Here is a 23,973-nt window from a genome sequence, read left to right as displayed (position 1 = left end):
AACACAATATTTCGACCTTCATGTTGAGAATAAAAAAACTATTGCAGAAAATGCAATTCAACTTTTGATTAAATAATAAAATCCAAATAGAGGAAAGTAAAAAAAAAGGGTAAAACTCTGGGTGCATTCCAATATCCATACTGCCATATTATTTAGTATACCATCAAAATATTTAATATGTCCCAATATGTAGTATGTAAATGTCTTCTGACCCACAATCCTCCATCAACTGAGTCCCAAAGACAGATGACAGCCTGATGACAGCTTATTGAAATTAAAGCTACAGACCACAAGGCATATATGAGCAAGAGGGTCAAAGTTCAGGGTAGTGTTCTGACAAAGTAGTGTGTCCCAAATTTGTTTGTATACTGCATACATGCCACAGTACACTTGGACATTATTCTCCCACAATGCAATGCACATATGGAAAAGGAGCTGCCGACAACTGGAATTTGTTTTATTTATTTGTTTATTTTTAAATTGTGGATGTATTGTGAAACATCTCACAAAACAACTTTCAGTGGAAAATAATTTTGCTGTTTCTGTGAAGTTTATTGCCAGTGACATTGTGAAATAGCAGTTTTACGACAAGTATTCTATCATTCTGTTAGTATAAAGCAGTTAGTATTTACAGTATACTACTAAGACAAGTATACAATATACAGTTAGTATGTTGTATGGAATTGAGGCACAGAATATACATTAGGACAGTTCATTATTTAAAAAAAAAAAAAAAAGGTAAAATTTGACATTTGACTTGAATCAGATGAGACTTGGTGACAGAAGAAACATTTAAACATTCACTTTTTTCCTTCAAATCCACTTAACACACTTTGCATTTTGTTTTTGGTAGAAACAACACATAATGAAAATGCCACTCGGCATAAAAAGGTATTTATGAGGAACTGTATGTGCCATACGAGTCCATATTCGGACAAAGAGCAGGCCCGCACAGACTGCTGCTCAGCATCATTTGAGGTTTGTGAAGAAAGGCACTGCTTTGTTTACATCGTGGCACTTCGGTATGTGCTCCTCATGAGTACCTCCTACACGTCACTCCCTGACTGTGGAGTTCTGACCAAAGAGGCCGCGATACACTTCGCTGCGTGCCTCGTCACTCACTGAGCTGTGGTCAATAGGAGCCATAAAATTGACCAGCTTGCTGTGGATGTGGAATCGGACTTTACGCCCCTTGCTGGCTTTGGTGTCCACCTTCTTCTTGATCTTGCTGCGCAGCTTCTGGATGGCCAGCCACTGCCTGCCCATGGCAACCTGGTCATTGGGGTCCGTTGCACTCGTCTTGCGCTCAATCAGCTCTCTTAGCAGCTGGTGGTAGAAATCGTCGTCGTCAAATATATTCTCGTCCAGGTCAGTTAGATGCGTGTTTGCTTTCAGCTGCTGTTCCAGATCTTCTCCCTCTATGGAGACGGTTTCTGAAGTGAGAGCAGCGGCCTCTTTTTTCCCCAGGACCCTGTATTCCGAGCGTCGGGTCTGGGTGCGCCGCACCAGCCTCTCATTGTCCATCAGCACCTGCTCCACCTGGGTCAATATGTTTCGGTCGAACGCACCGAAACCCTTGCTGCTTTTGCCCATGATCAGTCTGGTTTTGTCGTGCCACTTTTGCAACGTAGCATTATTGTAAGGCTGGAAAGCGGCAAACCGCTTGGCCATAAAGTCTGGATATTCAGCCATCTCCAGTTTTCGTTTCAGCGCTCCACCCTCCGGCACGGACGCCGCCTCTTCATCCTCCATCTCATCACTGTTTATCTCCTCATCTTCATCCTGAGCTTCCGTCTTCCCCAGCGCGATGGTTCTCGTGTCTGCGTTCTGGCACAGCAGCTGATCGTGCAGCTCCAGCAGGGATCTCTGAAGAGCTTTCAAAGCTTTGTGGGTGTTCTTCAGCTCCCCTGCAAGTTCGGCTTCACCCCTCTTCTTGAACTCTGGGAAGGTCTGCGTCTGTGGAAGCTGGTTGGCGGTCACCAGAGCTTTCTGGATCTTGATTCGACCCTCGAGCATTTGGTCCCACAGGGCCAGCTGGTCCTTCACAGCCTTCCCTTTCTCAACCTCCAGGTCTACTTTCTCTTGAGAAAATGTGCGGACAGTTCCCTCATCCACGGCGTCTTCGTCATCATCGCTGCTTTCACTCTCCTCCTCGCCACTGTCATCATCATCATCATCATCTTCTTCACTCACACCCAGGTCATCCATGTCCTCTGTCAGTTTGTGGAAGTCCACTCCCCGAGGAAGGGTGATGTCTGCACCCTTTGTCTTAGAGGCCAGTTTAACATCACTGCCCACCAACTCCTCATCTTCGAAATCATTTTCTTCATCTTCATCATCATCATTAGCTCCCTCATCCCCCACAGAATCCAGTTCTTCTAGCTCTTCTATACTGCCTTCCTCTTCCTCTTCCTCTTCCTCCTCCTCCTCCTCCTCCTCCTCCTCCTCCTCCTCCTCCTCAGATGCCTCAATATCCATCAGCAGCTGATCACGAGAGACTGTCCTCCCCACATACCGTCTGTCCGTTTCTGAGAGTAGGGATGTGTTGTGCTTCCGCAGGGCACTGAGGCCGACCCCATCTTCATCCTCTTCCTCATTGAATCTTTCCACCACTTTGGCTTTGGTCGCCTCGTCACCGTCATCCTCTGGATCAGCAAATTTGGGCAAAGGATTCAACAAATCCGCAAGCTCAAGAGAAAAGGAGCCTGCCATGGTGTGAATGAACGACAACCACCACACGTGTAGGAGCCGTGTCTTGGTGAGGGAAGTGATGACGTGAGTAATATGCGACGACCTGTAAATACCGGGTGAGAGTAATCCCTGAGTAGAGTCTTTTTCATGCAAAACCTCTCCTTAGAGAAGAAATTTTGGGCCCATAAGTTATATGACTAAATATATACATCAGAGATGATTGGATATTTTTGAAGAAGGGGTTGAGCAGGGAAAGTCTGAATGCATTTCAGGGGTAGTAACCTAAGTACGAATAGTAAGAACCTCCTGAGAGACAATTTACGGGGCAAGAAAGCCCTCACAAGCCGTGACCATCTACGCATGCGTACATCGGTGGCGACGCACAAGGCTTCTTCCTATCTGAGTTTTGTTCGCGGGCTCGACTATCGAGAGTACTTTCTGGAGAGTCAAGATGTCAACAAGTGACTTCTATTTGAGATATTATGTCGGGCACAAAGGAAAGTTTGGACATGAGTTTCTGGAATTTGAGTTCAGACCCGACGGTAAGTACAGTTTGGCGGTAACGTTAATGCAAATGTCTTAGCTGCGTCTAAGCTAACGTCGCTAGCCATCCAGTAATGGTAGGCCGCAGCGTACTCGAGACGAGTTGCGACCCCAATATCATCTCTTTTGTTTCACCTTTATTGTACCTTGAATGCAAATAGTTAATGCCTAGACTGAATTAATACCGCAAGACATATTTATTATAAATGCAGTGATAATTTGAGAAATACCTCATACCATATGAGCGCCATGTGGCCTGTAGGGATGTTAACAAACTGAGTTTTGTTAAGTTTTGCATTGTTTCAAATATTTACTGTAAATTGAACGTTTTCTTGCAGGTAAACTGAGGTACGCAAACAACAGCAACTACAAGAATGACGTCATGATCAGGAAAGAGGTAAGTTAGTGTTTACAAACAAGTTACTCTAAAGCGAATTACTTGTAGTCCATGCTGTTTGGGTTTCTTTCATTGTCGTCCATGGACACTCTATAATGGCATCGTCGACATAAGAACCATATATTTGACTAAATTGTAAGGTGTCAGGTTCTTTCATGCAATATTGCATGTAACTAGGGGTGTGTGTTGTGGTCATTCATTAAGGGGCTTGATAGTGATGGTCAACCGAGTAGAACGATTCATTGTTTCTCAGTCGAAACACTGTATGTAACATGCAATTCAGACCTTAATAGTAAGATAATCAGTATATCTCAGATGTATATGTTATATATTCTCCCGTCATATCTGTGTTATAAATGTACGGCCCAGCTCCGCGCATTTACAAAGTTTGACCATGTTCATCTTTGCTCTGTGTACCAACCCAGGCTTACGTACACAAAAGTGTGATGGAGGAGCTGAAGAGGATCATCGACGACAGTGAGATCACCAAGGAAGATGATGCTCTGTGGCCGCCTCCCGACAGAGTTGGCAGACAGGTTTGTGACTCAATTCATCATCAGTGACCAGATTATTGATATGTTTACCCGTCACCCCCCCAGTTATGTATTTTGGTGTAGTTTTTAACACTGTTGGTGTTGCACTGCATTCTGGGACCTGTCAGATTTTTCCGACCTCAATGGAAACAGGTTTTTTTGTCTTTACCTGATATGTTTTAAATGGGTCACAATTTGGTATAGCGCATGCAGAGGACGCCACCTTTCGATATTTGATCAACCAGTTGATTTTTTTTTTTCATTGTTGATCACATGGAGTCTGACATGTCAGATTTGGTCATCACTGGCGCTGTAGTAAATCAACTCTGCATCGATGGATTTGACCAAAAACGTAATTGAAGCCTTTAAACTCACTTGTCTGTCTTTGTCCTAATTTTCACAGGAACTGGAGATCGTCATTGGGGACGAGCACATTTCATTCACAACTTCCAAAATTGGCTCTTTGATTGACGTCAACCAGTCAAAGTAAGTAATTGATCCAGTAGTGGGGAAAGTAGACACTGTATACTTCTTACTTACACTCATACTTGTAATATTGCACTGTGTTCCAGGGATCCTGAAGGTCTTCGCGTGTTCTACTACCTGGTGCAAGATCTGAAGTGTCTTGTATTCAGTCTCATCGGCCTCCACTTCAAGATCAAGCCTATCTAAATGTGGATTTTTCTCGTTTTAATTGATATAGCTAATGTTTCTGTTGTATTACTGCATTTGTACATTTGCTTTGAGTGGAACTTTTTTTATTTTAAATAAAGGGTGAGAGAAATGTACTACTTGTCTAAGCTCCTCGTAATATGTATTCTATATTTTTATTCTAGTGTATAGAAATGCCTTTTAGTAAAATATCAATACTAAATGGGAAAATTGTTCTTGCGACACAAACATTAATGGACTAGTGGCGCAAATGTGATTAAATTACGTTTTATTTCAAAATATATTCAAACATCAATAAGGCTTTAAATGAGAGTGATGGACATTTAAACTGTTAAAAGTTATTACAGTGACAAACAACAAATATTACTAACACTCTGGATCTGTGTATATATATATATATATATATATATATGTGAATAGGACTTCATGGACGTTGCGTGTCGGAAAGCTGGACACATTGCAACGGATCAAGTTGTCAAACACATCGTAGGTAAGACAGAACCCATCAGACACGTCCGGGGAAAAGCCAAAAAAGTTCATATCTGGACTGGTGAGATGGCTGGTTTCGAGGATGTAGTATGTGCGCGTGTTGCCCCCATGAGGCCCACATTTGATTATTGTTTATTCAAGTGTAAAAATATTGTACATGCAGTTATATAAATGTAAAAATATATTTAAGCACATTTCTGTTATAACTTAAATCCTTTTAATTTAGGGTTAAGAAACCCACAGTACTCTATCACACTTTTAAAGAAAGTAGCAAAGACAAATATCAAACAAGTTATTACAATAACTTTGTTCAAAGCTTAAAATCCTTTCAAGGGTGCGTTTGCACAATCCCACGTGAAGCATTTCATGTGTTGTAAAGCCACGTTTGAAGTCGTCTTCACAATACATTTCCATGTCAAATGTAACCTATGAGCTGCTTCTATGACTGTGTGTTTAAGTATCTCATAATTATGACTTTCCATTTCATAACTTCGACTTTCTATCTCATAATTTAGACTATGGGGATATTTGTTTTTGCTGGCGGATTCGCGGCCTTGAGTTTGAGACCCCTGGTTTAGAGACTTTACAGATTTTAACTGGAGTGTAGAATGAAGAGCAGTGATTGGTCAGCAGATCTTAGAGTTCAGAGATAGAACAGTGCTTTAACAACAAATAGAATCCTCTTCAAACTGGATTCAGTACTTTGCTGGTAACCTTGTGGTACTCCACAGGAGATGAAGAGGAAGAGGACACTTTATCAACAGAGGCTGAGAAAACGGATCATTGAACTCACTGTTGTTCTCTCTCTCATTGAATCTCTTTCCATAAATGTTCATGTCTGAATGAAGCTGTAAGGTCCATGTAAAAGTCTCCTCTGTCTGAATGACTAAATGTCATCACTTTAACAAATACATGAAGACAGCAATGGTCCATATGTCTGTGGTTTAAATGGAGCAGAACCACTGATGGATTTGATCTCTAACAGGTCTACAACATGAACCCTTCCTGCTGGCTTCATTGACAACTCTGGAGGTGAATTCATGTCCTCTTTTGAAGCCAATAACAGTGTTAGAGTGATGATGTCAGTGAGGAGGAGCTTTATGTTCTCAGGTTTGTTCCAGTGTGGAAGATGTGGGTTAAACTTTAACAGATATCATATAAAGTCCTATAAACATGATACGACTGATCTTTGAACTGAGTGCTGCAGGTTCACACTGGAGTGTTGGAGTGTGACAACAGCCTGAAGACACTGAGGACTGATGAAGAAGAAGAAGAGGATTTAATCCTGATGGAGCTCATCGTCCCACTCACATCAACAGAAAACTATTTTTCCACACAGACCTGGTCCAGACAGCAGAGAGCTGCGGAGTGTTGAAGTTCATGAGAAGAAACTGAGTAAGTGGAACTTGAATTCATGACAAACGAGCTGCTCTTTGTTGGTTCGTGTGTTGACCTCCTGTCTTTGATAATGAGTCCACAGCACAAAGTTGATCAGACAGATACTTGAAACTACAGCTGGCTGTCTTTAAAGTCTACAAATCCCATTTCCTGATGAGACACAAATCAAATGAGACTGAAGACTAATGATAAACCCGTCTGTCTGTCTTCATCAGGTGGCTGCAGGTTATCAGCAACATGAAAAGGTATCACACTCAACACTTCTCATTACATTTGATACTGTTTTACCCTTCAACATATTCAGTCTTACTAACTTGATGTTTACTGTTTCTCTGCTCTTTCACTTTCACTTTGACTCATTGACTCATAATAAACCTATATATCTATAAAACAGATACAGTCATTGAGTTCCGATACTGGACTACAATCTGGACTTTGATACTTTTTATGAAGCTCATATTTCATGTTTATTAAGGCCTCTGTTGGTTAAAGTGCTCTCAAATGACCATTTATCTGTTAATACATAACTTCATAAGCTCAATGACAATGTGTTATGTTGAACTTATCATTCTATGAAGTAAGAACTAATGTATGCCGAGAAGTCTATAGGGACTAGTTGCAGATGTCTAGGGACTAGTTGCAGAGGTTGAGAGACTGGTTGCTGAGGTCTAGGGAGTAGATGCAGGAGTCTAGGGACTAGTTGCTAAGGTCTAGGGACTAGTTGCTGAGGACTAGGGGCTAGTTGCAGAGGTCTGGGGACTCGTTGCAGGAGTCTGGAGACTAGTTGCAGGAGTCTAAGGACTAGTTGCAGAGATCTGTTTCTCTACTCCTTCACTTGAACATTAACTCATAATAATCCCAATTATCCATAAAAGAGTTTCAGTCGTTAGATTAATTTTTGAGACTGAACTTCAGTTCAGACTTCGATACTTCACTGATTTTAGAACCAAGAACTAATAATTATTACTTATTATAAGTCATTGTTTTTGATGTTGCTGTAATGATACATTGAGGTTTATCATTTAGATTTCTATGTTATCTGCAGTCAGAGTTTTTCTTCACGTTGAATTCAACAGAAACAAATAGGAGCATCTGTGAGTGTGAAGAGGATCAGCTGAGGGTTTCATGTCACGATAATATGAGCTGTGTGAAGAGTTTATTTATTAGCATTCTATATTTACTGTAAATGACATCATGTGTCTGTTTTACTGTCTGAAGCAGCAGACTGAACATTTCAAATAAAGTTGTTGATCCAAATGCTGACTGCAGCTCTTTAGACAAACTGTGAGATGATCTCAGTTTCAACATGACACATGTCATTTTGTATCCATGTCAACGACTGAAGTCCTCGTGTTCACCCTGTGGACCCGGCAGTATGACGGTCTTATTAACAGAGAGCACTTGAACACATCACAGAGTGACAGGAGGAGGGCTCAGTGTTCAGGTCCAGAGGGTAGAGCTTTATGTTTCTACCTCAGCTGCTGAGCTCCCCCTGGTGGTCAGTGAGGTTTACACTCAGTCAACATACTTCATGTTCAGCTGGATTCATTCACACTCATTACTTTGTTAACCTTGTTTTACAGATGAACAGCTTAAATAATTCACTCACACTTCAGACATTGTTCAAGCAAACATTCATTTATTCATCTCTTCCAATGTTATGAGTTCATCCTTCTACAATTAGCTTTTTCTCTTGTTTGAATCACTGTAAACTGAATATTTTGGGGTTTTGAACTGTTTCAAGGCGACATCTTGAGCTCTGAGGAATCATCATGGATCATTTCTGTTATTTTTATACTTGTAAATTAAAGTGTTAATCTACAATAATATAATAGTTTGTTGTATATGTGCATCTCTGCGTCTGGCATTAGCTTCTTGGTGCAGTGTGAACCTTGTTGATTAAACGTCATCAGTCCAAATCCCAGCTGTGCTAGAAGATGCTACGTGTCACATAATTACAGCTTCTTTAGTCATAATCTTCACATTCACAGCACTCACACACATTCTTATGAGAAAATATATTTCTAATAAAATGTTGCTGTATTGATCCTTTTCTTGTTGATAGCTGCTAGTTTTATCAACAGCTGCTGAGACTGAAGACTTAAAAACTGAATTACCTTCCCTACTGGTCTTCCTCTGTGTGCCAGGATCCATCAGAGACCAGAGTCCCCTGGACCTGAACCTGAACCCAGCTGTGTGTCCCCCGAGACTAACCAGTCACACAAACATGGCATCGATTTGAAAGGAGGAAACGTCTCTTCTGCAGAGTAAGTATAAATTACATTTAAAAATGTACCTGACAGCTTCCCAGTATAACTGGTCTTCTACTGCTGCTTAAAGTACTCTGTAAGGAAAAGTGGACAGGTGATGATACTGCTATTTGTCCTGCTTTCTGAAAAGTAACGAGAAGTTGTAAAACCAGAACTACATCAGTGATCAGTCACTTCCTGGATAAAACAGGAAGTGGTTTATTACCTAATATGTGTCCAGACTACAACCAGGACAGTGTGTTTGAGTTCAGACAATCAATGAGGGACAGAGTTTATTACAGACCACAGTGATTTACAATCAGAGCAGTCAAACTGAACAAGAACTTCAGGTACATGTCATGAAAACATGAAAGCACATTCTTCTCAAATAAACAACTGAAAGTGTGTTAGAGAGCTACGTTTATATATTTTAAAGAAACAGGATGTATATCAGGTGTGTGAAGGTGTCGTGTGACAGATGGCTCTCAGATGGTGGTGGAAGATGTTCAGTGACTCTGCTGCCCTGACTTCAGTACTTCATTCCACCACTGTGGGACCAGAACAGAAAAGAGTGATGATGGAGATGAGAGACCACAGGGTCCTCTGAGGGACAGGGCAGCCAAACGTCCAGAGGTAGAGGAGGAGTGTAGGCTTTGACCATGGCTTCTGAGGACCAGTTCCCTTCACTTCCCCGTAGACCAGCACCAGAGTCTGGAGCTGATGTGAGCTGAGGCTGGGAGCCAGTTTAGAGAAGCCGCGTAGGAGAACATGGATGTTAGTTTATCAGACAGGAGTGGACCAAACCACATACATGAGTGATGTGACAGGTCAACAGTCTTAAGTCTTAAGACATCTGACTAACAACACACTGGTTCAAAAAAAGCTGCACGAAATACAACAAGTATCCCATGTTGAATAAACATAAGCAAGACGTGTTTCAAAGACATACTTTAATTACAATGAAATAACTTTTATTGTATGTTCAGTAAATGTCACTGTTTCTATCAGTTCACAGCAGCAGAGAGAAAAGTCTCCTGGACCCAGCTGTGTGTCCATGAAGAGTGATTGGTCTACAGGTCGTGTGATTTCCTTCAAAGATGGACGCCGTTCTTATGACCTAGAGTAAGTAATTAAAACCTTATGAAACAATGAGCTAGCTGTTCTGATCCTTAGTTATGATACATAATTGGAGAAGTTTGTGTTCACATGATCACTGTACCTACTAGTAACTAAGGCTAATAGTAACTAATAATACTAATAACTAATAAAGACACACAGTTCTCATCACTGTAGAGGTGTTTTCTCTCTGTAGCCTGTAGTTATTAACAAACTGTGTCCTGTGTTCTGTTTATAAGCGCAGGGTCGATTTCTACCGGCAGAATGCGTTCGTCTTATTTATGAATTATTTGCGTCTGTACGTTTTGAAATTCAGATTGTGACGTCGATATTAAATAACCCAGAATATGATTGTGATATGATACCCAGCTGTGTGTCCATGAAGAATGATTGGTCTACAGGTCGTCTGATTAGCTTCAAAGACGCCGTTCTTATGACCCAGAGTAAATTCTTAAAACAGATGAAACAGATGACTAGCTGTTACACAGATACAACTTTGGTGGTCTATAATTTATTCTCTTTGATCTCTCATCATGATCTCATTTCTCTTTATGATCATGACATGTTGAAATATCTTTAACTAATTGTTGTAGGTTTTACATCAGACAGGAAGTAACATTCTGGACATAATCCTAACTCTAGTTGCAGAGGTCTGGAGACTAGAAAGACTCGGAGGAGGAAGTCTCCCCAATGTACAGACCCTTTGTTTCAGTGATGTGGCAGATCAACAGTATTAAGTCTTGGTACATCTGACTAACAACACAATGGTAGAATAGAAACTACTGTACACCAAATATCAAAAAGTATCACATCAGATTCTAGTTGTTTCTAGTTGATGTAGAGGTGGAAAGTATAGAAGGTATATAAAGTAAACCGGTATGAATTTGCCCTACGATATAATTTTTGACAATACCGTGCTGACAATAAAATAACTTTTACTGTAAAATAAAAGCAGTAAAAGCAGAGATAAGAATCTATTTAGCATCTGGTTTTCATTGTGATCAATCATGACAACACAACATCTTTACTTGTTGTATTTGTGTGAATGGTACAAACATAATGTGAGCTGATTCTTCATGATTCCTCCACAGAGAGAACCAGGAGAGCTCAGATGTTCCCAGAGGTCAGTCTGCCCAGCAGCATCAAACACACCTGGACTCCATATTTGTGGTCTGTACACGTACAATTACTTTTACATGTATTCTGTTCACAATCATCTCCATGCTGCACATTTTAGACCAGTGGATTGTCAGTCTGTCCAACATGGATCTGATGTTTGGTTCCATGGTTTTAGTTTGTGTCATTCATAGAATATTCTGTTCCAGCTGCTGGAGGAGAACATCGTCACTTTTGTGAAGAACGAGCTGAAGAAGATCCAGAAGGTTGTGAGTTCAGATTCCCCAGAATGCTTAGAGAGTCAGAGGGAGGATGAGGAGGTGTGGGACGGTGAAGAGCAGAGAAGGAGCAGCAGAGAGGCATTTGTGAAGATCACACTGAACTTCCTGAGGAGAATGAAGCAGGGGGAGCTGGCTGACTGTCTGCAGAGCAGTAAGAGGATTTCTCTAAAGATTTAACGTGCTGGATAAATTGGACGTTTACTAATGTCTCAAGAGATGGACCAACATATATTCATAGACTCATTCTTTGAAAAATGACATGTTGAAATCTAGTCTTTGACTCATTGATCTTCTTTGTTGTGTGTTCATTCAGAACTTCTTGCTGATGTTTGTCAGCGTGAACTCAAATCTAACCTGAAGAAGAAGTTCCAGTGTGTGTTTGAGGGGATCGCTAAAGCAGGAAACCCAACCCTTCTGAATCAGATCTACACAGAGCTCTACATCACAGAGGGAGGGACTGCAGAGGTCAATGACAAACATGAGGTCAGACACATTGAAACAGCATCCAGGAAACCCTACAGACCAGAAACAACCATCAGACGAGAAGACATCTTTAAAGCCTCACCTGGAGGAGAGGAACCAATCAGAACAGTGATGACAAAGGGAGTGGCTGGCGTTGGGAAAACAGTCTTAACACAGAAGTTCACTCTGGACTGGGCTGAAGACAAAGCCAACCAGGAGATACAGTTCACATTTCCATTGACTTTCAGAGAGCTGAATGTGCTGAAAGAGAAAAAGTTCAGCTTGGTGGAACTTGTTCATCACTTCTTCAGTGAAACCAAAGAAGCAGGAATCTGCAGGTTTGAAGACTTCCTGGTTCTGTTCATCTTTGACGGTCTGGATGAGTGTCGACTTCCTCTGGACTTCCACAACAATGAGATCCTGACTAATGTTACAGAGTCCACCTCAGTGGATGTGCTGCTGACAAACCTCATCGGGGGGAAACTGCTTCCCTCTGCTCGCCTCTGGATAACCACACGACCTGCAGCAGCCAATCAGATCCCTCCTGAGTGTGTTGGCATGGTGACAGAGGTCAGAGGGTTCACTGACCCACAGAAGGAGAAGTACATCATGAAGAGATTCAGAGATAAGGAGCAGGCCAGCAGGATCATCTCCCACATCAAGACCTCACGAAGCCTCCACATCATGTGCCACATCCCAGTCTTCTGCTGGATCACTGCTAACGTTCTGGAGCATGTGTTGAAGACCAGAGAGGGAGGAGAGCTGCCCAGGACCCTGACTGAGATGTATATCCACTTCCTGGTGGTTCAATCCAAACTGAAGAAGGTCAAGTATGACGGAGGAGCTGAGACAGATCCACACTGGAGTCCAGAGAGCAAGAAGATGACTGAGTCTCTGGGAAAACTGGCTTTTGATCAGCTGCAGAAAGGCAACCTGATCTTCTATGACTCCGACCTGACAGAGTGTGGCATCGATATCAGAGCAGCCTCAGTGTACTCAGGAGTGTTCACACAGATCTTTAAAGAAGAGAGAGGACTGTACCAGGACAAGGTGTTCTGCTTCGTCCATCTGAGTGTTCAGGAGTTTCTGGCCGCTCTTCATGTCCATCTGACCTTCATCAATTCTGGAGTCAATCTGCTGTCAGAAGAACAAACAACCTCCCAGTTGTCTAAAGTCTCTAGAGACAAACCTGAATCAAAATGTCTCTACCAGAGTGCTGTGGACAAGGCCTTACAGAGTCCAAATGGACACCTGGACTTGTTCCTCCGCTTCCTCCTGGGTCTTTCCTTGGAGACCAATCAGACTCTCCTACGAGGTCTGCTGACACAGACAGGAAGTAACTCACAGACCAATCAGGAAACAGTCCAGTATATCAAGAACAAGATCAGTGAGAATGTGTCTCCAGAGAAAAGCATCAATCTGTTCCACTGTCTGAATGAACTGAATGATGGTTCTCTGGTGGAGGAGATCCAACAGTCCCTGAGTTCAGGACGTCTCTCAACAGATGAACTGTCTCCTGCTCAGTGGTCAGCTCTGGTCTTCATCTTACTGTCATCAGAAAAAGATCTGGACGTGTTTGACCTGAAGAAATACTCTGCTTCAGAGGAGGCTCTTCTGAGGCTGCTGCCAGTGGTAAAAGCCTCCAACAAAGCTCTGTAAGTACAGAGAGAGTTAGGTTCATATATCATAACTTAAATACGCTGCTATCTTTACTATTTATTGTTTATTTTTTCTTCATCATTGTCTCTTCAGACTGAGTGGCTGTAAGCTCTCAGAGAGAAGCTGTGAAGCTCTGTCCTCAGTTCTCAGCTCCCAGTCCTCTAGTCTGAAAGAGCTGGACCTGAGTAACAATGACCTGCAGGATCCAGGAGTGAAGCTGCTGTCCGCTGGACTGGAGAGTCCACACTGTAAACTTGAAACTCTCAGGTCAGAATTCTATTGATGTCCACTTAATTCAATCAATGGGTAAACTCGTAACCTTTATACAATTGTCTCTGCTTTCCTGATTTCAATCAAATATTTAGTTTCAATATATTTCTATGAACATATGTTATAGTGTTTTTTCTCACTCTGTTGTTACTACTTGAAATATCAGAGAAGAATCAGAGAGTTAGCAGTAATGTTGTCAGATTGTTGATAGACATTAGTGAGTGTTTGGTTGTGACTAGAAAACAATCAGTAACAACGTTAATGTAACCCCACAGTAGCCGACAGTATCTCAGTACTGCAGTAACCTTCCAGCCCTCACAGCTCCCTCAGATTATGTGACAAGTGTGTTGTTTTGTGTGTTTGCAGCCTGTCAGGCTGTCTGATCACAGAGGAAGGCTGTGCTCCTCTGGTCTCAGCTCTGAGCACCAACCCCTCCCATCTGAGAGAGCTGGACTTGAGCTACAATCATACAGGAAACTCAGGAGTGAAGCTGCTGCTGGAGGATCCACACTGCAGACTGGAAACTATCAGGTATGAAGAGGTCTGCTGCAGCCACAGACTGATAGAGGAGGTAGAGCTGGAAAATCTTTTTTTTTTCTTCGTCTGGTTAATATGACCCTGACACACCAAGCTGACCTCAAACTACCAGAGACTCATCAAACTGTTTGTGTCCCACATCAGACCATCAATACAGACAGAAGTAGTCAGGGAACATTAGCCAGGATGCCAAAACAGGGAGGGAAGATGATGAAACTGTTGTTTTTTTCGGGAGCCTTATCTTGTTTCAACATTAGAAAATAGGACAGTGGTGTATCCTGGCACGTTGACAGGCATCATGGTGTCAGTTGACATGCATCAATGTCGTCACGCTGCAGGTTTGTGGCCTCATATCAAACAATAGATTGATGTTTTGATGCTCGTAATCTACCACCAGTGTGTGTTGCCCTTTAGTCCAGCCATTATTGGGAAAAGACAAAGAAACAATCTGTTTAAACCATCTTGATGAATCATCACAATAGGAATGTTTTGCTGTTTTAAAGGAGTTCAGCTTTACCTCATTTTGGTTTGTTTTGCACTGAGAGCCAGTTCCCTGGCTGATAAGAGTCGACTTGTTGAAACTACAGGTGACAGTGATGTAATGTCCATGTTTCCATGCTGCTCTGACCCCCCTCTTCCTTTCAGGGTGGAGCCTGCTGGAGTCCGATGGTTGAGACCAGGTTTGAGGAAGTGTAAGTGTGCTTTAAATTTGATTCATGAAAACAAAGCATCTTCAAACTGTGAAGTTTGTCACTCATTCACATCTGATGTCATCATCAAACAGATGGTGGATTAATAACTGCAGCTGTATTGTGTCTTGTTCTCTCCATCAGATTCCTGTGAACTCACACTTGACACAAACACAGTACACAGAAAACTCAAACTGTCTGACAACAACAGGAAGGTGACATATGTGGAGGAGGATCAGTCATATCCTGATCATCCAGACAGATTTGACTACTGGTCTCAGCTGCTGTGTGGAACTGGTCTGACTGGTCGCTGTTACTGGGAGGTCGAGTGGAGAGGAAGCGCTCGTATATCAGTGAGCTACAGAGGAATCAGAAGGAGAGGAGACAGTGATGACTGTAGGTTTGGATGGAATGATCTGTCCTGGAGTCTGTACTGTACTGATGATGGTTACTCTGTCTATCACAATAAGACAAGAACATATATCATCTCCTCCTCCCCCTCCTCCTCTGGTAGAGTAGCAGTGTATGTGGACTGTCCTGCTGGCTCTCTGTCTTTCTACAGAGTCTTATCTGACACACTGATCCACCTCCACACCTTCAACACCACATTCACTGAACCTCTTTATCCTGGGTTTGGGTTCAGGTCTGGTTCCTCAGTGTCTCTGTGTTCTCTGGAGGAGGGAGAGTCTCCTCCTGCTAGAGAAACATTCTCTCTGCTGACCAGATAGTTCAGTCTGTACAGGATCACACACAGCTGATGTTGGTTAGTACCAACCTGATCTCTCAGTGGTTGTAAATGCAGTTGGAGCAGGTGAGGGGTACCTGAGCTGGTCTGGACTCTGGGGGGTTGAGAGCTCTCTGGGACTTGTGGTGTTGCAGATAGATGTCTGAAAGAGCTGAGCGAGGTCCATGTAATGACCTGAAATGATGTGTTGTCTGAGAGAATCTGTGAAACATCTTTTACTTTGTGTATAAAACTGAACTTTGTTGTCTTGAAACATTTGTTTGTGTGAAGAAAAACCTCCGAATGTCAAACAAGAGTCTTTCTAGATCAAATTCAGCATCTGTGGAAAAAGAATCACAACTTGTAGAGTTTTAATTTGAACAAACTAAATTCATCATCTTTGATCATCATGGAACAATGAGCAAACTTTGAGAAGTGACGTTGAAATAAAAAGAAATCAAAGTTTTGTTTTTTCTAGATAATAAACCACATAAACTTCATGTCAAAGCAGAAATGTCCAAATCCATCCTAACACTCTTACAATGAAGGATTTGTTAAATCCAGCTTCATTCTTCACGTTGTATTGTTCACTTTTACTTCCATTCATCACTGACTGTGTGCTAGTTTGGGGAAACTCATAGAAACAAATCAAGAGAGACGAAAGAAGTTTGAGCCAAACTACTAATCAAGAACCAACTCAGCTGTTTATTCAATGAAAATATATTATAATTCAGAATGTCATGATTCAACTTTTCATTCTTTGATTTATATTATTACTGATCATGTGTTCATTTAATGATGATGTTTCAGTGATTTTCATTAATGTTTTAATGTGTGATCATATATGCTTTCATAATCACCAATGGTTAAGATGAGTAAATGAGATAATCTTGGTTTAACATACTTTGCTCTGATCTTTGTCAGTGTCAGCATAGGAAACAGGATTTAAGGTCAGATGCTGTAACCATGCTAACTGTTTAAGAGACATCCTGAGTGATGTTCCACCAGGAAGACCAGACAGGAACCTTAGAAATAAGAGTTAACTTAAAGAAGTCTGTCACGAACTGTAAGACTATATAAACGGCTTCATCCAATGATGTACTAATGTTTAGTTGTGACCATATATGGACCAGGAGGTTAAAGATGCTCCAAGTAAAAAGGTAGAAACAGGAGAAAACAAAGAATCACCACTGGGCTTTTTTAGGATTCTTTTGGAGTCTTTTTGACGAGGCTTAATTATTGGTGATCTGAACTTTTGAGCTTTTTGGCATTTTAACTTTTCTTTTATTTACTTTTTACATCATCTGTTTCTGTAACCTTTAATCTTTTAATTGTATAAACCAAATAAAACTGGTTTGTATTTTGTACATTCCAACCAAAGTCCAGTGTTGCGTGTAGATTGTTGGGGTATGTTTGATACCAAGGTCAGAGGTCACAGAACAAGCCTTCAGGTCCTTACTCACACTGAGGGGGGGGGGGGGGGGGGGGGGGGGGGGGGGGGTATCGGTTAAGCAGCGAGGCTGTACACCTTTTCATTGGCGTTAGTATAGTAGAGATAGTGTCACGTCTGACGTGAAACAGATAAAAGACTATGGCCAAATCCCAATGTCCCCCCTAAACCCTCAAACCCTGAACCCTCAAGGACTTGCTGACGTCACCTGGTAAGTGGGTGAGTGTGAGAGACGTGAGGGCTTGAAATGGTGTAAATAGGAATGGGACAGCACTTTGCTGCAACATATCACATTACCATGAAAACGACAAAAAATATGATGCATAATTGTGGGTATTTATTTTATACTTTGTACTCCCTGATTTGAACGTCTTCAGGCTCTTTCCTCACAAGATGAAGTAACTTCATATAATCTATTTTCTTGTTTTTGTCAAAACAGCTTCAATGACAAAATCTAATATTTGATGAATAAATAAATAAATATTCTCTGATTTCATGTTTATTTGTTGTTCCATCTATAACCCTTAATGTTTCTGTGTAAATGTAATACTCCAGGCTGAACACACGTGAGCCGTCCTCTTTGTTTACCTGAAAAGAGGAAATATATTTTAAGAGACGTGAGACGTCCTTTCCTCAGTTGCGTCACGTGAAGCGACGTCTGTTTCTGATGACGGAGCATTACAGCTGGAGAGACTTTTGAGAAGTTTGTGTCTGTTCACATGATCCCTGTACTTAATAATAGTAACTAATAATACTAATAACTAATAAAGACACAGTTCTCATCACTGTAGAGGTGTGTTCTCTCTGTAGTCTGTTAACAAACTGCTCTGTGTTCTGTTTATAAGCGTAGGATCGATTTCTACCGGCGGAATGCGTTCGTCTTATATTTATGAATTATTTGCATCTGTACGTTTTGAAATTGTGACTGGGACGTCATTATTAAATAACCCAGAATATGATTCTTGTTTCTCTTAAATTATATAACTCAGGAAGGATCAGCCTCACGTGACTGAATGAAATGATGATAAATGATGTAAAAAGCTCTCTCTGACTTTAATCGTTTCCATAATAAAAGTTATTGAGGGAAACAGATTATGAAAAGACAAATCTTTCTAATAAATGAAGAAAGTTGTTTTTGTTGTTCAGTCTACAATTAACATATATTTAAACCAGACGGTAAATCAGAAAAATAATCAAATATAAACTAGTTTAATCTGATCTGTCTTCACTCTGGTGTCTCATGGCTCCTCGGAGATCCCTCCTCCCTCCTCCCTCCTCACTCCTCAGAGCTAAATAAGAGCTTTGGGACGGCCGTCAATATGGGGGAGCAGAACAACTTCTGGTTCCTCGCTCCTCGATTGAACCGGAAGTTGTTCTGACGGTCTTATTGACAGTCTCTTGGTGAGGTACAGCTGTACTGTGCTACACTAAGCTACTCGTAAAGTGTCCTTTGCTGGTACCAACACTATGGCTTAACCTTTAATGAGAATTGTATAGTATATATTATGTCAAAATGTATTTATCAACAAACATTTCTGAAATAATGGAGCTAATGTCATTACATTTTTATTTCAAAACACATTCAAACATCAATGAGAAGTTATTACAGTGTCAATCAGCAATTGCGCTGTTAAATTCACATTTTGATAAGACACAGAAGTTGACTTCATACTCTAATCTGTATTGCAGAGAAGTTCTACATCTGTGAAGCCATGCTGCATAAATAATATCAGCACTTTGAATGTTGTCACCTCTCACTGTATAATGTCACCCTAAAACAAAAACAGATCAGTAAAATCAGGCTAAAGTACACTACTGACTTAACAGACTGATGTCTTGCAAAGACAGTTGATTGAATCTGTTTAAGTGGAAAGTCATTTTTTTTCTAGTATTTTAGGTTCAATGTGTTTGTTTATTATACAATAAATCTCATGGCTCATGCCTGCATTCAAAGGTTTACACTATCATTTATTTTCCATTAGATCAATTTTGATAAATTGACAAGATCCCTTGTTTTAATACCAAACACATGTCAACCATGAAATTAATGAAAATAGAATATTTAAGCACTGCTATTCTCCTTGTGTTTATTTTGTGGTGTATTAAATATTCATATTCATCTCACTTACTGCATAGTTGCCCAGAGAAGTTAATCAATCACCACTGTTCCATAAAAATAATTATTTTTGATGACAACCACTTGTTTCTTAGCCGAGTGTCTTTCCTTCCAGGACAGTGAAAATGTCCTCTAAGGACTTGTGGACACACTGCAGGAATTCATGGACGTTGCGAGCCGGGTAGCTGGACACATTGCAGCCGATCCAGTCGTCATGGACGCCATAGCCAACGCCAAAGCCATCAGGCACCACCGGGGCAAAGCCACCAAGATTCACAGCTGGACTGGTGAGGGTGCTTGTGGAGAGGATGTTGTGGTTGATGGCGGCGTAAGCTGGGTCTGAGTAAAGGCTGTGCAGAGCCTCGTTCTTTGAATTAGCCAGGTATCGCAGGGCAAACAGGTGACGGTCAAAACCTTGTCCTAGTGAGAGGAATAAAAGAAGTGGTTAGTACAGAAGACCAGAAGGTGTGTGTGTGCGTTTTGAGACCAGTTGTGTCTGAAATAGCTGAAACAGACCCCAAAAATATGTCTGCAGAACCACTTTCACTAATTGGAAGTCTTATACGCACCCATAGCTGCTTCCCTGGTGAGCTGTCCATGGTATTTGGAGCATTCACTCAACATGGCCTGTAGTTGCTCCACACTGTGTTGCCCTGGCTGTAAAACAAAGGCGTGTGAACATCGTTTTGTGTGTATGGTGGCCGGCCGGATGGTTTCTGTGCGGCCATGCCTGAACGCTGCAGTGCTACAGGACTCGTATGTGGCTACGGTCTGTCCGTACTGCCTCAGGAAAGCCATTTGGAAAGCCAGCTGGGCCACAGCATCCGGACTAATCTTGCTCTTCTTCAACTGTGCCTTGCCACCTTTCTTAAACTCCATGGCATCAATGGTGAGTGTCGATACGGTTGAGTCAAAGTTCTCCTTGGCTGTTTTGATGCCATTCTCCAGCTCGCTGTCCAGGTTGAACTGCAGTCTGCGCACCGCAGAGGCTGAATCCACAGCAGCAGCGGCGGAACCCGGGTTTACCAGCGGCCGCTCCGTTGTGTCTTTGAAGATCTCATTTTGGAAGCGAAGTACAGCTACGCCGTCGCCCCAGGAGTGCTCAAAATTGATGGCTGCCTGTCCATCTTTGGTCAGAATGACTGTGAAGGACTTGTCAAACCACCGGTTGCAGCCGTTGCCGTGCAGCATGTTGTGGGAGATGTGGATGTGGTCCTTCATGCTCTCATCGTCCAGACTGAGACAGAAGAGGGCGCTGTCAACAATCCGTAAATCCTCTGCGTTTCCAGCAGCTGTCAGCTTGTCCCTCAGCCCGGCCCACACATCCCTGTTCTCACTGGTCAGGACCCCGAGAGGAAAGGCAGCCGCTGGCGTTGGGTCGCACAAAATGTACTTCAAGTGGGACTGAATCTCTGCAGGCGCCACCAAATTTCCATCCCTGTCTACAATGTCAAACACATACATGTTGCCTTTCCTCATAACTAGGAGATGTCGCGCTTTGTCGTCGGTGAAGAGCTCATCTCTCCCCCTCTTCGGGATCCGAGTTGAGTTGAAGAGGCGAAAGTACTGAGACATGTCCAGGGGGTAAGCATTCACCATGTACGCTCCGTACCAAGACAGTGAAGACGGGACCCAGCGGATGAACCTTTTGAAGCTGTCTGTGTCACTCTTTGCCGGGTTGAGGTGGAAAACCTCTGGCTCCAGTAATCCGGCTCGCAGTGTTTTCATGAAGCGCACTGCTGAACACACCACGTTGGTCGCCCGCACAAGCTGCTCATTGTACTCGGTCTTGGGGTCAGGATTGAAGGACATGAAGGGGTTGAAGTTCAGCACCACCGAGTCACGAGCAGACAGATACATGTCAAACCATGGTCCTGAGAGAAAATAAATCAAACATTCATCAGTGATTGTAAGCATTTGAGATGCTCAATATCAGGGTGGTAAGTAAGAATGACACACTCACCTGAGATGTAGCTTGTGTGTTTATTGTTTTTGTCCTGAGCTACCAGTTCCTCATGCAGCTGTTTCCCCACACCGTTCTGGAAATCCAGTGCAATCTTCTCTGTTGTTCTAAGGATTCACAGTTTAGATTGTTGCCGGTAAGTTTCAAGTAGTAAGTCTTGACCAGTAAGTTTCAAATAACCTTTTTTAAAAGGTTGATTTTCCCTCTGAAAACTCACCTGAACTGGTCATCATCCAACATAGGCCTCTGTGCAGCTAAGTACCTCCCGACAGTGTCCTCCAGCTTTGGTATGGGTAGTCTAAACAATTAAAAAAACGAGTGACCAAATGTAGCCTCTGAACAGTCCAGTAAATGTGACATGTCAGTAGATGTCATGCAAACGCCCCCTAGTGGTCACTGACCTGAAATCAAGTGTGCTCTTTCACCTACATTCATTATTAACTCGGAACACCTTGCTACCTCCACCTGTCATTTCCAAGGTAGTTTCGATTCAAACTAGACCCAAGTCGTGTTGGTTCAAAGCTAAATGTTGACGGTAGAGTAACGTGATAAATGCGTCAGACATTCGGTTCCTCACCTGGGTAAACTCTTCTGGTAATGCATCGATGGTACAACACTCCGGTTCAAATACTCTGTTGAAGACCCCTTTTTGCTGCTGTAGTTTCGCGTATTGATGCCCAGAGCAGCAGCTCTTAAATGAATTCCGGATTTCCTCAGAGAGGCAACACATTGCATTGGAAGCGGACTGGCCATGGTGCTAGCTAGCATACTGAACACCCAACTAGTTATCAGGTTATTGATGACGTAAAGCACACCAACTGAAGCTAACGGATACGAGTCAAACCTAAAGATACATCCGGGTCTCAGCAACTAGCATTAGCTGGTAAATATATAAACTCCACTCCCGAGTTGTTACAAAAACAGTTAAAATGACAAATTAGAGCAACAATAAACAAATACTAACTGAATTGACGACAGGAAGTTTAACTTTTAACATGTCACGTGACTTCTTCTTCTACGCCTACCTACCGGGCAGCGTGTCACCTTCCGATATACAGTCTACACATGCGCAGTGTAACTGGAGCTTTGACGTTTGGAGGTTACAGCGAGAGCCGTATAATCATGCAGATAGACACCAGGAAGTGCGTCTGGCTTTGAGACTAATTTGACATTATGGCCAAACAGTGGATTTATTTTTGGGTCCGTCACGTGATACCATGGGGCTCAGAAATACTTTTTAACTTAGATAGATAGATAGATACACTTTATTTCAGACAGAGCACTGGTTCTGTCATTTTTTTTAGGTAAATCAACTTCCCAGTGCAAACACATGAATAGCCTTTATTTAAATAATGACTTATTAAAAGATGTAAAATGCACTTATAGCCAATTCCAGAGTTATGTTCCTGCCTCTGACCAACGAGGCTCCATAATGCAGAAGATCCGGGTATTTCTATCAGAATGAATTGGACTCAACAGAAGAAGATCCAATAATTGAGGTTTACATAGTGGAGACACTGGCAGTGTTGGTTCCACTCAGGTGGGTGGAAACAAACAGACATGGTGCTGATTTACTCAGACTCATACTTAGCCCTAGTAACTTTACAGCCTTAGCCTTCAAGATATACTGTATTTAGTGCTTTAGTGCCACAAGGATAACAGATCAGGGAGGTCAGGTAAAAATCCTGTGGGTTGCAGTGCATAGAGGAGAGGGTGGATGAGTTGGCAAACAGGGCTTTACAACAAAAAAAAAGCTAATTAGTAGAAGTTAGACAGAGGTCAAGTGTCTAAATTGGGGAGAAATCAACCAAAAGTGGCAAGACAGGTTGGACAGAGACGGGAAAGGGAGGGATCTATATCAAATTTAAAAGAGAGTTAACATTACCAGGGTAGAGAGAGAGGAAACTGTGTTGACAAGGTTAAGGTTGGGACATAATGCACTAAACAAAGCTGATGATAGAACACCAGACAGGTTTGTGGGAGGGATGCTGGGAAGGGGAGTCAGTTGTCAGCATGTAGTTCTGCAGGAATGCATGAAAGATGTTTTATAGGATATGATGGATAAGCAGGGATAGGGTGTTAGGATGGTTGTCATGGACTGGGATTTTATAGTAAAGACTAGAGGACAAAACATGTGTGTGCGTGTGTTTTAATCTATTATCTGAAACACATTCTATACCTATACCTTCTATTTGTATCTGATTCAACTTAATATTCACTATCATTCAAAATGCAAGCCACAAAAACCCCATTGTCATTTTGACCATGAGCATAATTACCCCTCAGATGTGAAGTCATTTACAGAGGAAGGCAGCTCCCTTTTCACATGAGCTATTTCATCCACAGGTATGAATAATTGTATTCATACCTGTGGTATTGGTAATGATTATGCAACTTTTTGAGTTCAGGCAGTAACCAATAGTCTGTTCAATGCAAACATACCGCATGTAAAATCAAACATACAGTATGACATTTAAAAAACACATTCACAGGTTTCTGATGCATTGTGCAGAAAGAGTGATGGCTCACTTGCTGTGAACCATGCATTTCTACTATGTGGTCTTGTGGCCAGCAGAGTGCAGTGCTTTCCTGATTTGTAAATTAAGATCACTAAACTG

At 41.9% G+C, this 23,973-nt stretch overlaps 4 protein-coding genes across 4 annotated transcripts; 2 read left to right on the top strand and 2 right to left on the bottom strand.

Annotated features, from left to right (window-relative positions):
* Window positions 1-633: 633 nt before the first annotated feature.
* On the bottom strand, window positions 634-2,712 carry aatf (apoptosis antagonizing transcription factor; the record flags this gene model as incomplete). The annotated part of the gene is made up of 1 exon (XM_079157454.1): window positions 634-2,712. The coding sequence occupies one exon, from the start codon at window positions 2,710-2,712 to the stop codon at window positions 1,054-1,056; it is 1,659 nt and encodes a 552-aa protein (XP_079013580.1). The 3' UTR covers window positions 634-1,053.
* A 353-nt stretch (window positions 2,713-3,065) lies between these two features.
* On the top strand, window positions 3,066-4,952 carry magoh (mago homolog, exon junction complex subunit). The gene is made up of 5 exons (XM_079158277.1): window positions 3,066-3,233; window positions 3,573-3,631; window positions 4,057-4,167; window positions 4,568-4,650; window positions 4,737-4,952. Exons 1-5 carry the CDS (start codon window positions 3,143-3,145, stop codon window positions 4,834-4,836), a joined length of 444 nt encoding a protein of 147 aa, XP_079014403.1. The 5' UTR covers window positions 3,066-3,142; the 3' UTR covers window positions 4,837-4,952.
* A 1,596-nt stretch (window positions 4,953-6,548) lies between these two features.
* LOC306694677 (NLR family CARD domain-containing protein 3-like) lies at window positions 6,549-17,197 on the top strand. Its single transcript, XM_079157615.1, has 11 exons — window positions 6,549-6,720; window positions 6,939-6,968; window positions 8,871-8,990; window positions 9,981-10,094; window positions 11,180-11,258; window positions 11,414-11,636; window positions 11,799-13,602; window positions 13,700-13,873; window positions 14,243-14,407; window positions 15,059-15,105; window positions 15,247-17,197. Exons 2-11 carry the CDS (start codon window positions 6,961-6,963, stop codon window positions 15,828-15,830), a joined length of 3,318 nt encoding a protein of 1,105 aa, XP_079013741.1. The 5' UTR covers window positions 6,549-6,720; window positions 6,939-6,960; the 3' UTR covers window positions 15,831-17,197.
* A 1,629-nt stretch (window positions 17,198-18,826) lies between these two features.
* On the bottom strand, window positions 18,827-22,344 carry cpt2 (carnitine palmitoyltransferase 2). Its single transcript, XM_079157602.1, has 5 exons — window positions 21,933-22,344; window positions 21,573-21,653; window positions 21,356-21,462; window positions 19,962-21,266; window positions 18,827-19,812 (listed from the first exon to the last, which is right to left on the bottom strand). The coding sequence occupies exons 1-5, from the start codon at window positions 22,121-22,123 to the stop codon at window positions 19,484-19,486; spliced, it is 2,013 nt and encodes a 670-aa protein (XP_079013728.1). The 5' UTR covers window positions 22,124-22,344; the 3' UTR covers window positions 18,827-19,483.
* Window positions 22,345-23,973: the final 1,629 nt, after the last annotated feature.

This window comes from Pholis gunnellus (genome assembly GCF_910591455.1).
Source record: "Pholis gunnellus genome assembly, chromosome: 4".
Lineage (NCBI taxonomy): Eukaryota > Metazoa > Chordata > Actinopteri > Perciformes > Pholidae > Pholis > Pholis gunnellus.
The sequence above is the reverse complement of the archived record's forward strand: the minus strand, read 5'-3'. Positions and strand labels throughout refer to the sequence as shown.